The following is a 15,199-nucleotide window of genomic DNA, read 5'->3' on the forward strand; positions in this document are numbered from 1 at the left end:
TCGAGTAAGATGAATTTACGAAAAGGTATTTTTCTTCTGCCTTTGCTCATGCGACTCATTAAGTGCGATCAATTTTTGGAAAACTTCACCCGCGATTACTTCGACAGCATTCACGTTTATCAGTTGATTGTTTTCGGCTGCTGGAACCTCCAAGGTATTTGCAAAAGTTTGTTCAATTGTGTGACCAAAAAATATTTTTCAAAAATATTTTTTATTGTAACTTAAATGTATTTATTCAATTCAATTCAAAGGTATTTATTTACAGAAGTTCATGATTTTGCTAGAAATGTAATGAGACAAGAAGCTAAAGTTTCTTACAACGAAATAAGGGATAATATTAATTTGGAAAATACATTAAGGCTTAATGCTCAAACTCTTGGTGTAATTCTCGACTTTGATTGTCCAAGCAGCGATTTAATTTTAAATCAGGTACATTTATTATTATTAATAAGGATAATAATAATAATACTCAGCAACCTGTACTGTGTAATTGCCAAAAATTGCAAATTTTAATGTAAAAATTTGGACTTGATGATTTTTGATGTTTTTAATTACAATATACATAATTTAAATAATTTTTAGATTAGTTAAAAAAATAATATTCCTATTTTAGGATCAATTACTGGAATTTAATGGAAAAATATCACAGAATTAAATTATAGAATTCAAAATTGCTCTAAAAAATTTAATATCATAAAATAATATATAAATTTTGAAAAGGCAAAAATTTTGGTCAAAACCTTGCATTTAAAAAATAAATATACCAAAAATATTTTACCTATTCTTTTAATTATTTAGATGATTAATTGACTATCAATTAAAAAATATCAAATTAAGACTTTTTAAGGAGGTTCCATCGCAAAAAAAGACACCAATAGATTATGGCTATAAAAGTGATTTTTCACGGAACCTTCTTAAGTAAAGAAACTCAATTTTATAATAAAAATACGCCCGGAAAAAAATTTTGCTTATTCTGTTGATTAATATAAATAAATATTAGACACATAAATATATTAACATGTATGATAAAAATTAAATAACCAAATTTATCTACCCCAAAAAATTTAATTCATTTACAATTCCTCCGAAAACTTATAAAAAAGTTTTATATAACGATCGCTGGAAATGATATAAAATCTTTGAAAAAGTCAAGATTTTTTAAAAATTACTAAATTTAATTAAAAAAAAAAATCCCTATGTTTTCAAGTAAATATTTCAGAGAAAAAATTTTTACTTTCTTAATTATATAAATTATTATCAGTACAAAATTGCAAATTTAAATAAAAATGAAGGGGAAAGGGAAAAAGTAAACGAGTACAAGGATAATTTCATTGAACAAACCAAATTGATAACAATTCGAGCAGTTTTCCAGGCAACTGGCGTTCAATGAATCTTATCGGTGGATTCTGCTAACCGAGTCATTAGAATTCCCGACACCGTCGCTGAGAGATCTTCCCCTGTCGGTTGCGAGCGAAATGATCGTAGCGATTCGACAGAACAACACTTACAAACTCTACGATGTATACAACCCGAGTTATCGTCACGGAGGTGTCATTAATGTAACTCTCATGGGCTACTGGACCCCTGAGCATAAATTGGTGAATAATTTTAAGCACCAATTCAAGTATCACCGCCGACAGAATTTTAATTTATTGCCGCTAAACGTTTCAGTCGCTGTAAGCAGACTTTTTCTTTCTTGATTCAATTATTTTCTAGTATTCAACTCCTATTACTGTTTCAACTGTTTCAGTTGGTAAATGAACCGAAACCTGACTTGGAAACTTATCTAACGACCCCCATAGACATCCATCTTGATACTATGAGTCGGTTTACTCATCAAATAGTGTTGCAATTGCAAGAATACTACAATTTTTCGTAAGTTGTTTGAGTAACTTCCCAGTTAGCACGAGTTGACAATCAATCAGTTGATGTTCGATGGTTTACGTAAACTTCGCGTCAACTTTTGCATTTGCAATAGTTTCAGAGAACTTGACTTTAACTTCGCATTAAGTTTGCGTAAGCCTACTGCCGGAATTGACCGAAAGGCTTGCGGATAGTTGACGTTAACTTGACGTAAACTAGTTATAAGTACAACTGTTGCTTTTTTGTTAGCGTAAACTTTCCGTCCAACTACGGCCGCAGGTTTACGTCAACTTGATTTCATTTTTGCTAACTGGGTTGCTGTCATAGGTATTATGCTATTTGTCTTTTGCTGATTAATTCACATGCGTTTATATACGAAAAATAATTTTTTTCAACAAATTTTATTAAATATTTTAAAAATTTGATCTATTTTTCAATAAAATGAATGATTTTTTTCTTAATTTTTATTTAAAAATGGTACTGAATTAAAAGTAGCATGATGTCCTACGATTACAGTAAATTAAACGGTAATTTTTAAAGAAAATTTTTTTCCGCGTATTTTTGAGATTAATAGCCTTGTATTTAGCTTTTGACTAGCGAATTAGATGTATTGATAAAAAAAGTCAACTTGATTCAAGAGAAAAAAATATTAAACTTTTTTTTCAGTGTAAGAATTTTTTTTCTTGACTCAAGAAAATCATTTTCTTCAAAACAGTATTTTTGGTTTAAGATTTTTTCTCTTGGATGAATGTAATTTTTAATGAATTTGGCCATTGCGGTTGACTTGTTCACCAACAATGAATCAGTTATTAATTAAGTAACTCATTTTTGAAGTATTAATATAAAACGAGACAAAAGCTGGGGATACAAAGTAAACGGAAGCTTCAACGGAATAATCGGCGACATGGAGAAAGGCATTGTTGACATAAGTTCGGCACCATTTCAATTTAAACGAGAACGCCTAGAAGTTATTGACTATACTGTACACGTAATGACTATCAGGTAAAATTTAAAAAAATTTTGGAAAATCCAAAAGTACACGCCTCATAATTTCATTTTTTGGTGACTCTTCTTTTCAATTTTTGACATTTGATGTTCTTTGCAGGACAGTATTCTTCTTTCGGCATCCTAAGAAAGATTACATGCAAAATGGATTTCTGAAACCATTTGACAGTAGCTTGTGGTACATTGTCTTCGGAGTGGCTGGTGTTTATTGGTTTATTCTTTTCATAACAACCAAAGCCGAATCTCATGTGAAGAATATAAAAGTTCCAGACAATTCTTCGATGTCATTACCGGCAACAGAAACCAGTCTTATAACTTTGGCTGCTTTGTTCCAGCAGGGTAATAATAATAATTAGTATTATTATTATAATCCTTCTTTTTTTTGACCTCTTGAATTTCAAAATTAATGCAATTAATCTATTAATAATTGTAAAAATAAAATAGGAGTAAATGATAGTCCGCGCCTTATTTCTGGACGAATCGCTTTTTTGTCATTATTTGTTTGGACGCTTCTTCTCTTTCAATTCTACTCAGCGACGGTTGTTGGGTTCTTACTAGCGCCACCTGCGTTCTGGATTACTACATTGAAAAATTTGACTGACAGTAGTTTGAGCTGCGGAATGGAGGACATGGATTACTACAGAGACTTTTATGCAGTAAGTATTAAATTATGTTATTATTTCATACTTAAATATTTTGGATTAGTCCTACAAACGGGATAAAGTACTTTTATGAGACAAATATGTCTTATAAATGTATTTTATGTAATATTTGTATTCTAATCTCGTTTAATAAAGAAAAAAATTTATGAATGAATTATAGAAGGGTAGGTTATGATTTAATAAAATTTATATGGAAATTTTTAGACGACATACTTAGAAACAGCTATTGAAATGCACGAGAAGAAAATAAAGCCGACCAAGAAGTTACCAAGGGGATCCTACTATCCGGCTGTTGAAGGACTTCTCAAAGTTCGGGATGAACCGTTCGCTTTTCACATTGAAGACACTACAGCTTATAGGATTATAGAAGTATTCATTCAATATTATAAATTCAAGTTTTAACTAATTTGGTTTTTGGAAATTTTATTTTGTACAGAAAATTTATAAACATTGAGATTTTATTGAATCAGAAAATTTGAGATTTTTAAGTAAAGTTGAATGATAATATTTTTTATAATAGGATTTATTTACGGAAGATCAAATGTGTGAACTTCAAGAAATTCCTATTCGGGCACCGCGGGAAGTTTATGTTGGAGTTCCAAGACATTCTCCATTTAAAGAAATAATAACTTATGGGTGAATTTTTTTATTAATTAATTATTTAATTACTAACAGATTAAACCCGAGAAATTGCTAAAAATTTAAATTTTGCAGGTGTAGAAAATCAGTCGAACACGGACTAGCCAATCGTCTAAGAAAACATTGGCGTTACAAAAAGCCACCGTGTCCAGAAAGTCACAGTTCAAAACCGATACCCGTGATGATGAAAGAATTCGCCCCCGCATTGATGTTTCTTTCGTTTGGTTTCGGCTTATCTGTGTTTATTTTATTCGTAGAGTGCATTTATCACGCAAAATTTGATCGCGACTCGAACGAATCCGACAATCAATCAATCACTCCAGTACAATCGGCAGAAACGACAGAACAACATATTGAAAAAAAGTTTGATCATGATGAAACAGTATTACACTTTAGCGCTTAGAAAGTTACGAAGATTAAAATGTTGAAGTAGATAAATAAATATATTATTCATGGCAATTATTGCTCAGAATATTTTAGATTGAAGAAATAGTAGTTTATTTTACAGGGAAAACTGAACTTCCCATGGTCGTTATCGACCACTTTATTGACGCCACGATAAATGAGGGTTTTCCCTTACCGTTCGATTTTTGACAAGTAGTTCAGACTTGTCACCGGGCGTGCAAATCGAAAGTCCCCACTGCTGTCCCCAAAAACGAAGCGGGGTTGACAATAGGAAAGTTCGAGAACTCGGAGTCAAGGGTTATAAAAGAGCCGACAAAAGAAACATCGAGGATTTTTGAGCCAGGCCCTGGAACAAGTAACGCTTTTTGAGCCAGCCCTTGGAACAAGTAACACCTTTTGAGCCAGGCTTTTGAGCCAGTGACGCTTTGAGACAGTGAGGCTTTTGGCAAAACAGTGAGTCAGTGTAGTGCTGTGTAATAAATTCTGTCATCGAGATTCAGGACCATCAAGAAGGAAGTCAATCTACGATCCGGAATTGGGAACCCATTACTTGGAGCCGGAAAGTTTATTCGAGACGAGAGAGAGACCAACCAGCCGCTGATTTCGCCCGTTTCCACCAGGACTTCACTCAACGTTTGGAGAGTTGTAAAAGTTAAGTCAGGTATTATTATTACAATTATTTCAGGCCAAGCTTGAATTTGAAAATTGAGAGGCCGAACTAACTGTAATAAAATTTTATCAATTAATGATCGCTATTGTCTCAGATGTCACTTTTAATTTAGTAGATTCTTTTATAAGTAAATTATTCATACACGTCAATTAATTAATTTGTTACAAGCCTTTTAGTTATGGGAAATTATTTAGTTAAAATTATTTGATTAAGTTGAAATAGTAGAAGCATTTGTGTAATTTAGATAGTCAAGGTCACTTTGGAATATATGCAGTTTGAATATTTAATGAGGCTTGTTAAATTTGTAGAATTTGAAATTTGAAATTTTGTAAAATTTATTCTAGGCCGTTGGACTGAATTTAATTAATTTAGTAAATTTAGTGAATTAATCTATTGAGAAAATTGTTAATGAATTTAGCTGAGAAATTTTGGTAATGAATTAAATTAGCGAATTTGGTATTGGGTATTAAAGAAATGTTGAGCGTAAAATTCAAGGAATTTAGATAATTAGTAATTCGGATAAAGTGGACGATTTCTGTATGGAATTTAGTGAGTATTTAGAAACGTTGTATAGACGCCTGAGTCGGGGGTACAACGGATTAAGTTAGGAAACCGCTGCGTAGACGCCCGAGTCGGAGGCGCAGTCGGGAATAGGTTTTAATCGGTATTCCGTCAGGTTGACGAGGTAATTAATTGGTATTTTATGGTATTCCGTCAGGTTGACGAGGGAAAATTTAGATTTTAAGGTATTCCGTCGGAGTGACGAGGTTTGAATAAATTGGCAAGGGCCAACGTAGGTGAGAGGTTCTCACAATTAAGTTAGTTATAACTAATTGTTATAAATAACTTTTTCTCAGTTTTATTTACAGCCTTTCTCGGACTTCTCACGACCCTGTCTTTTCCCTCTCATGCTTCCCCGGTTTCTGGGACACCGTGTCTAAAATCCCAGTGGCGCCCTTTCTAAAGAGGAAAGGGGTAGCTAACTGGACCTGGGCAAAACCCCCCGGTTACAAGTTAATTTGTAAGCAATAACTTGAGTGAAATTCAATTAAGATAAAATTATTTGGATAGTTATATACAATAATAAGTGTTAAACATAATTTGTTTTGAAATTTAGAAAGAATGTTTTGGATCAAAAATTTAAAAACTTAAAAAATTTTCTAAAAAAACACGGAAAAAAAGTTTTGTTAAAATTACAGAAAAAATTGTTAAATTTACAGTTTTATTTTTTCAAAATTAATTTTTTTGAAGTATTATTTTTATTGATAGTTCATTGCAAAAAATGTAAATTTTGTATGTAAAAAAAATATTAAATTTACTAAGAAAAAAATGTAAATTTAACATTAAGATAATTTATAAATTTATAAATTTTACAATGAAAAAAATTTTATTTAATTTTTAATTTTCTATTATATGATTTTTATATAATTATACTTTTAAATTTAACAATTTATTTTTGTAAACACAAGATAAAATTCCCGTGTAATTATCCAAAAATATTTCTGTAATTTTCACACAATTTTTCTGTAAATTTTCCAAATAATTTCCTATAAAAATGGGAAAGAAATTGAATTTAAACATTAAAAATGTAATTTTTCAGAAAATCACAATTGAAACCGACGTTTGTTATAATGAAGGAATTCCCCCATCATTGATGTTCCTCTCATTTGGTTTCGGGTTCTCTGTATTAGTTTCACTCGCAGAGTGCATCTATCACGCTAAATTTGATCTTGACTCGAACGAATCCGACAACCAATCAATCACTCGAGTACAATCGGCAAGAACGATAGAACAAGAAGCCGATAACAAGTTTGGTGATGATGAAACAGCAACACAGTCTAGCGCTTAAATAATAAAATTATGGATGACTTGACATATATCAGCTGGGCACTTTTGCGGGTGAATGTTATCAAAGGAACAATTGTTGATTTATATAAATGAAAGCACGTCGAGCGAGCTCATCTGCAGTTCATTAAACTAGATCTGCATAATCCGTTTGTAAGGCATTCAACAACCAATAATTGAAAATAGATGCGCTGTGAAAACAAAGGATTATCTTTTGAATTTCCACCCATTCAAAGGAACATCAACTATACAAATAGACATATAATAATAATAATAATAATAATAATAATAATAATAATTAATAATATAGATCACATAAGACACATAAATTGTGTGTGTTAACGATTTACAAAGCACTTAACGTAGCAAACTTATTAGAAGCCTATCTAAGCGTCTAACGCCGTATAAAATGTACACGGTGTTAAAAATAATAAATTAGCAGTAAAGCTTACGGTTTTCTTTTTCTAATTATTTATAAAATATATGAGAAAGCGCAACAATGAGCCATGACCTGATACCTCCGCTCGATAATCGATGTCACTTTTTTATTTTAAAATATGTAGACTAATCTGTCTTGATTAATCTTTAAATGTAGATGTGCACATGTCAGAAAAAGGAAAATTGCGTTTTCATAACTCCCACATGGAAAACCTCCGATTATTATTTTTAAATTTATTAGCGCTCTCAGCTGAGAAGATTAAACTGAGATTTTTATCAATAAATTACCCGATTCATTTTTCGGAGATATTTTATTGGTAATGGTCAAATTTTTTTATCGATTAAGCTTACTTTTACAGAGTACATGGATCTGATAGCGTACATTGTACTGGTGTATTTTGTATTGGTTTTATTTCAAGATTAATGTGTCGCGGTTCGCTAAATTAATAATTCATTTGATTTCATCAAACCAGAGAAATAAATCATCATTGATTTTTGGTTAATTTAAAATGTGTAACTTTAATCTTCATTTTATTTTTGATTACTTTTATTGATAAAATTTTCATTAATTGTTTTTTCAGATTGTCATTTTATCAACCGTTGTAAAATATTATAGAAGATACTTTCAAACATAATTAAAAATCATGTGTAATAACAGAAATGCTTTAGAAATAGATTCGTTATTTTTTGTCCAAAAAATATGGTGCTTTTTTATATTCAAAAAATTTTATCCAAAATTGGGTAAAAAAATATTTTGAGTAAGAAAATTAGTCGTTTCAGAACAAATATGAGAACAGAACAATTTCTGGATCAAAATTAGTTTTGAAAATCTCCAACAGGGAGCGCACGGTCGCTAATCTGTCTCCTTACAAGAGAGTTAAGTTTAAGATTATTTATAAATACATTAACATAAAATCCAATTGGTGAACATTAATGCCGAACATAGTTCTTAACTTCAATAATTACTACTTAACGGCCACTTTCAGTAAAATAAAATTTTTATTATCAATTAACATGCTGTAGTTAAAACTATCCGCCGAAGAAAATAACCAAGTAATTATATATATATATATATATATATATATAAAATGAGAAGAAATTAATTGTGCACTTAAATTGAAATATTATGCAATTATACGGATCAGCTACAGAAATAATTAGCAAGAATATCGTCTTAAATAGCTTTCTTGAAAGGAGATTTCATACAGCTGCATTTGATTTTGCTCTATTCATTTCTGCAATTTTTCCCGCAACTCACTTTTCACTTCTTTTTTTTTTTTTTCTCTCTCTATGCGAGACCCACTTAAATCTGTTCTTCAGAAATTTATTTTCATGCACAGAGTATTCATATTTTTATTTAAATTTAAATTTAAAGTGAAAATTAAAAATAATTAGATGAAAATTTTTCTATTTGAAAATCCAATGAAGTTTTTTAATTTCCGCGGATTTTTTATTTCCTCAGGAGTTTGAGCTCTATTTTAAATTGAATCCACCAGAATAAGCATGATATGTGTGAAGAATTGCTAAAAGAGTCACGTATTTGATGTAATAGGTGAAAAATATAGAGGAAAAGAGCATCGAGAAGAAGTAAACGTGAGAGAGATGCTTATGACAGCCCATTGAAAGTCACTATGGACCCAAAGACCCGGACAATAGACTTATTGATGTTTCGAGTGCAACATGTCGTCTCTAATGCCGCTCTATTGATACATTGATGCTTCAAAGTATTTCTGTCAGTGGCTCAACTCTGGGCTCTCGAAAAATAGCGACAAAAAATATACAGTAAAAACACAGAAAAGCAATGAATTGAAATGTTTTTGTAAACGGTTGATTCCACTCCCGGAGCTCTCTTGTCTGTTGAAAAATCACACGTCGTCATTTACGGCTATTTTTTCCAACTTTGGCGTATAAAAATCACATAAACTTCTAAATCTTCACTTTGCAAACAATCCCAAAAAATTTTATATCATAGATTTTTATTTTAAGACAAATTGATAATTATTTAATTAATTTAATTAAATTATTAAAATTTTTATCGAATTATTTATTCGCTACAATTAAAAAATAATATTTAAAGTCGTTAAAAATTTTTAGAAAAATTTTTAACGATATAAAACAACTTGTACGATCTTTAGTTTGGCATGAAGAGATAGGAAACAATTCTAAACGCCATCTATCAGGATTTATAGGAGATAATTATTGAGACTTTTTTATCGAGTTGGTAGGGGAGATTTCTATTTATTTAAACGCCATTTTAATTATTATCGATTACTTTGGCTATAATCTTCAATTTGTTAACAAAAAAAATACGAAAAAAAATCATCCTTTTTTTTTCCGAAATAAAAAATTTTACTAAAAATTGTGGGAACATAAATAAAGATAAAAATATTAAAATAAAATAATGAAAAAAAAAAAAAAAAAAAAAAAAATAATAGTCTAAATGATGAGATATTTTAAGTCCTTTTGTAAAAATACATTTTCGGGAATGGTGAGAAAAAAAAAAACCTTTTTAAATTTTACCTATCAGAAAAAAATATTCCGCGTCATTGTATCCCCTTAAGTGACACTCTTCAAATTAGTTATAATTTTTTTCCGTCAAAAAGTAAAATACCATCATAACTATTTATATTTTAAAATAACACAATCCTATTGTCCCATTAGTATTTGGAGATTAAAATATAGGGGAATAACTTTGTTAGAAGCTTATTTATATGTGTCACGGATTATATATTTTTTGGACAAGCTAATCGAAAACAGATGTCCGTGAGGATAAGAGTAATTACCCATGACTGAGCTTATTACCGTTGATTTACATCGGTATCGAGGGTCGAAAAGTAACTGGGGTGTAAAGTATACATCAGTTTATATTTATATTTATCCGTTAATTATGTATATGTAAGCTCGTAAAAGTATAAACTGGTGGTAAAATAAAATAGCAGGACAAAAAAAGAGGTGAGTAACAGGTTGAGATTTTCTGTCATTGTCATTGCAATTACAGTAAGAATATTGTTTAAATTCCAGTTGGAGTAAGCTGGAGAAATAAATCGAAAAACAAATGCTATGCAATGAATACCAAAAAGGATAATTATTTAAAATTTTTTTTCAGAGATTTATATTTATATTTATAAGTGAAAGTGCCGAGTGTTAATCGGTAAGAGACGGAGAACTCTGCTCAGTTGTAGGAGAGAGAGAAAGAAAACCAGAAGCTAAAGCTACATCCCTTTCGATCAATACCACCGAGTCCGTGACGCGGAGATGACGTAGTTGGAGCACTGGTGTACGATATTCGCGGCACGCGTGGGCATGCTAAGAGAATAGAGATTTGCATACTTATTTATGTGTTCATACATGCAGTACGCAGTCTGATCTGTGTGCAGGGAGCTTCTCACGATGGATTGCTATTCCTGAGGAAGAAGGGGGAGATCTACAGATCTACGGGCAGTAGGTAAGTGGTAAGTTCTGCGATTAACAAGGGAATTAAATCCACGTCATTGAAACTACTGATTTTAAAGTTCCACTTTTATTTATGGCGGACATATCCGCGGTTAAAAGCTAATTCGCTGGTACTTAACTCTGCTACAATTTTTCGGGAATAACAGTGCAGTTGAGAGATAAGAGAAATTTTTTTTTGGGAATTTTTTTACGGGGTAGGTTGTGGAATTAACGCGTGATTTGTTAGTTTGTTGCGGGACAAAGTTAACCAGATGTATGCAGGTCGATGGGTTATGTCGAATTGGAAATATGCTAATTTTTGGGTTTTACTTTGAAGTAAGGATGTGAGATTTTAGATAGAAAGTTGTTTGCGTTCAAGTTTTTACGGTTGAGCTATTGGTTTTAATTATTTTTTAATTCATGTTATTATTTTGAAAACTGCGATGTTACACTGAAAAAAAAAATTACTTGAATCAAGAAAAATTGTTTTCAAAAAAAATAATTCTTCTTTTGATTCAAGTTTATTTTTTTTCACTAGTATATAGCTATATTATATAATTTTTATTTTTTTAGAGATTATAACTGAAGTATGCTTTTTTTGATGGGGTAATCAAACAAGCACTATTTTTTATATTAATGTGGTAAAAAAATAGGGTTTGTATTGATGAAAGTGATTTGGAGATAAAAACACAAAATTAATTTTTTGAAAAATATTTCAAATTTTTCATTAAATATTTTTTGCAAAATATTTTTTTTTTATTTCAAAGTTTTCATCAAATTAAATTTGATTATATGAAAGTTTGAAATAAATTTCGAGGTTTGAGATATTTCAAACTTTAAGTTTTAATTACATCTCTGAAATCTCTAAATTGCAATTTGTTTAGAAAATTATGGTCAGGATAAAGTGGATATTGATTAGAAAATTTTAATTAAAAATGTCAAAAAATTTCCAAGTTTTTTTATCTAAAAAATTTCAAAATTTAATTTTTTGTCTTAAAAAAGTCCGTTATTGTGTCACGTTTAAGATGTTAAGCAAAAGCCACTTTTAAGACGAATTTTTTTTTACGGGTTATCAGATTAAAGAAATTTCTTCTGACAAAATTAAGAAAATTTGAACTTTTTTACAGATTGAAATAATTTTTAGACACTAACTATCAAATGTAATCAAAATTTTGGATTTTGACTGACGAGAATCAATTTTAATAAAATTTAAAACTCTGGCTTTAAAAAAACTCCATAAAATTTAAATATTTATATCACTGTATAAATTTTCCAGCGTATTCCCACGGTAGAAAATAAAAAACGACACTAAAGTATGATTTCCAAATATAATTTAGATTTCCAAAGTACGAATGAAAAGTACCGGATATGAATTTTCCAAGCAGCGGTGACTCGGCCCTTTGCATGGATATTACAAAATGTGGACAGTGGATTCAAGGAAATGATGCAGTCATGATTCAAGTGATTATTCTTCATACTTTTAACGCTCGTTGTGATTACTTTTAAAAAGTCATTTATCATTCGAAAGTTTGTTTATTTCCAGGTTGGCATTTATCGGAAGTTCTGATTTGTAGCCGTTCTTATCAGCTCGCATATCACACTGAAAACATTAACCGCTTTTCAAAAATCGATGCATTGACCCTCAATAACTGTATTTTCATTGTCACCATGATCATAAAATATACATATGTAATGTAATGATATTTACTAATTAATAGATGTTTAAATTAAAACAAAAATTTTGTTTAAATATTAAAGTAGTAATTATGCAGACGAACAGCGATTAATTATTCCCCAGAAATGTACACTCAATTAATGTAATTGTTTCGAAATAGCTGCTATTCATTAATTAAATCACTTGGTTATTTTTTTATGTTATTCGTCGGAATGATAATTAAATATTTTAATTATAAGTTAATTAATAAAAAAAAAAAATTATACCAATTATTTCGATGTAAAATAATAACTTCTGATGTAAAGTACTGTTTTAAAAAGGTTTTTTCATCATTTAATTTTTTCAGCGACATAAGAACCCTTTAGATAACTCAACATACGCAGTTAGCTTTAAAAAAAATATTCGGTTGACTCCTCGGCAGTTGCTTAAGAATTAAAAAAAAGAAGTTAACACAAAAGGTAATTTTTTTTTTTTTTTTTTTTTTTAAAATAATTCCCTGTTTTAAAAATCTTTGTCTTGAAAAGAGTGAAAAGAAAAAAGGAGTGAAAACTCACTTGAAAGTTTTCTTTGAATAATCTACCCTCGCGCATTAAAAAAGTATAAAACTTGTAGAAAAGAGAAAAGGAGTAGAGAATAGTTGAGGAGCTTCTTGTTGATATTCGGCTGGATCATCAGATCAGTACGCGCTGTGAAAACTGCAGATTAACACTTTCCCCGATCTGATATGAAATTGAAATTATTCTTTCGACAGAAACAGTGGCACTGCTGGCTGGCATCACCTAAAACTATCATTATATATAGATTTAGATGTAGCTCATCTCCATACTTCGAAACCAAAGTTGATGTATATACTCGGTTCAACCAGTGGCGTTATGTATTGACGGTTGGCAAACTCTGTAGACATCATCCATCCACACCGAGAAAGTTTGTATTAAACTATCCAACAGTTAATCTTTCATACGCTATATCTCTATACTCCCACTATTATCATTAGTATTATTTACTTACATTTTATCTCATTCTGATCGCTATTTACGTCCCGATAGTATCCTCAAATTTCACTGAGAAAATACATAAACTTGACTGGAATATCGAATTTTGAAATGTTGGTTAGAAAAATATTGAGTTTGTTGTTGTTATTATTAGTAAATATATTGTTATTTCATATATTTTTTTCGGATCTAGTATTTACATTTGGAAGTTTATTTTTCTGGCGTGTAAACTTCGATTCAACTCGTTTCTACATTCGTATTATGAATAAAGTATTAATATTCAAATTCCGTAAATGATAACATTAATTTCTTGAATAAAAAATTCAATTTTTCAAATGTGTACTTTAATTAACATATTTCATTCCTCAAAAATAGTTTGACTAGTAGGTAAAACTAAAAACTACGCTCAGCTAAATTTTGATATTTATTTTTTTTTTTTTCATTTTATACCACTTCAAACTTAACTCTCTTATAAGGAGAAGATTTAGCGACCATGCGCCATCTGTTGGCCAATTTTAGTATCAAAAATTTTTTCATATGGCCATTTATGATTTTGAAATTTATCTTTTTTTTTTTTTTTAAATGTGTATTAATTGATACGTTTTATTAATCAAAAATTGAATTAGAAATTATTTAAACTAAAAATCAATAAGCTTTTTAAGTCAAAAAATGATTTTTACCTTGTTACTTAATATAGTGAATTTAACTCTCTTAAAAGGAGAAGATTTAGCGACCATGCGTCATTTGTTGGCCAATTTTAATATCAAAAATTTTTTTTTGAGCGTGTTACTGTCCATTTGCCTTATCTGTAGTTTGTAAGGTTTAAATTTAATTTATAGTGTGACAGAACCACAAAATCTGAAGTTTAGAAAATACTTCATATATTTTTTGTCTCATTGAAAAAAATAAATTACTTAGAGACAAAATAATTCTTAGAAAATTAATCTAAAATTTTCGTGTCAAAAAAACATTATTCAACAAAGTTCTCGATAATAAAACAACCACTATAAATCCCAGCAATCATTAACTCCATAAATCAAAACTAAATTCCGAAAACACGTCTGAAAATTTCTCACAAAATCCCTGTAATTTTTCATCGTCAATTACCGTAAGTCCTTAGAACCAACGGAATGCATAATAAGCCGAGATCATCAAAGGACAAAGAGCTCAGAGAGAAAACAGTAGTACAAGGGTGATAGAAAAAACACAAGATCTAAAGAGTACCTCGTAAAGATAAAGATGTTTGAAGAGTACATCGACCTAGCAACCTTTTATTATTTCTCAAGGATCTTTTTTATTTCTTTATTGTTTTATGTTTCCATAAATGTAAGCAATGAAAGCGCTTTTCTTATCGGCTTTTACGTATTTTTTTCCATTCTCAGCTCCCTTGTCGACACTGACAATGACAATATAAACAATAATAACTTAAAATGATAACACAAGCTCTGGACTTGAACAGAGTGAGCCCTGAGCTGCTGCCTCCTGGTGGCCGGTCTCCCGGGTCTTCAGTCGCCTCTGTGTCTCCAGGAGCTAGACGATCACTGCAGGGCACTGGGTTTCCAGTTCACAGATG

At 30.1% G+C, this 15,199-nt stretch overlaps 1 protein-coding gene across 1 annotated transcript; it reads left to right on the forward strand.

The window, feature by feature from the left end:
• The first annotated feature begins 9 nt into the window (after positions 1-9).
• Positions 10-5,055, forward strand: LOC141535978 (ionotropic receptor 75a-like). Its single transcript, XM_074256175.1, has 10 exons — positions 10-154; positions 269-429; positions 1,365-1,676; positions 1,751-1,875; positions 2,698-2,865; positions 2,969-3,207; positions 3,313-3,524; positions 3,735-3,899; positions 4,051-4,166; positions 4,245-5,055. The coding sequence occupies exons 1-10, from the start codon at positions 10-12 to the stop codon at positions 4,570-4,572; spliced, it is 1,971 nt and encodes a 656-aa protein (XP_074112276.1). The 3' UTR covers positions 4,573-5,055.
• The last annotated feature ends 10,144 nt before the right edge of the window (positions 5,056-15,199 follow it).

This window comes from Cotesia typhae, unplaced genomic scaffold (genome assembly GCF_013202065.1).
Source record: "Cotesia typhae breed Kobodo isofemale line unplaced genomic scaffold, CoteBio_Ctyphae contig_123, whole genome shotgun sequence".
NCBI classification, from domain to species: Eukaryota; Metazoa; Arthropoda; class Insecta; order Hymenoptera; family Braconidae; genus Cotesia; species Cotesia typhae.

What these genes read in the sequence shown, in the direction of transcription:
- LOC141535978 (XM_074256175.1), top strand. Translation starts at nt 10, where the DNA reads ATGAATTTACGAAAAGGTATTTTTCTTCTGCCTTTGCTCATGCGACTC. An exon ending in CGCTAAACGTTTCAGTCGCT is followed by an intron (nt 1,677 to 1,750) that starts GTAAGCAGACTT and finishes CAACTGTTTCAG; the next exon opens with TTGGTAAATGAACCGAAACC. An exon ending in GGCTGCTTTGTTCCAGCAGG is followed by an intron (nt 3,208 to 3,312) that starts GTAATAATAATA and finishes AAAATAAAATAG; the next exon opens with GAGTAAATGATAGTCCGCGC.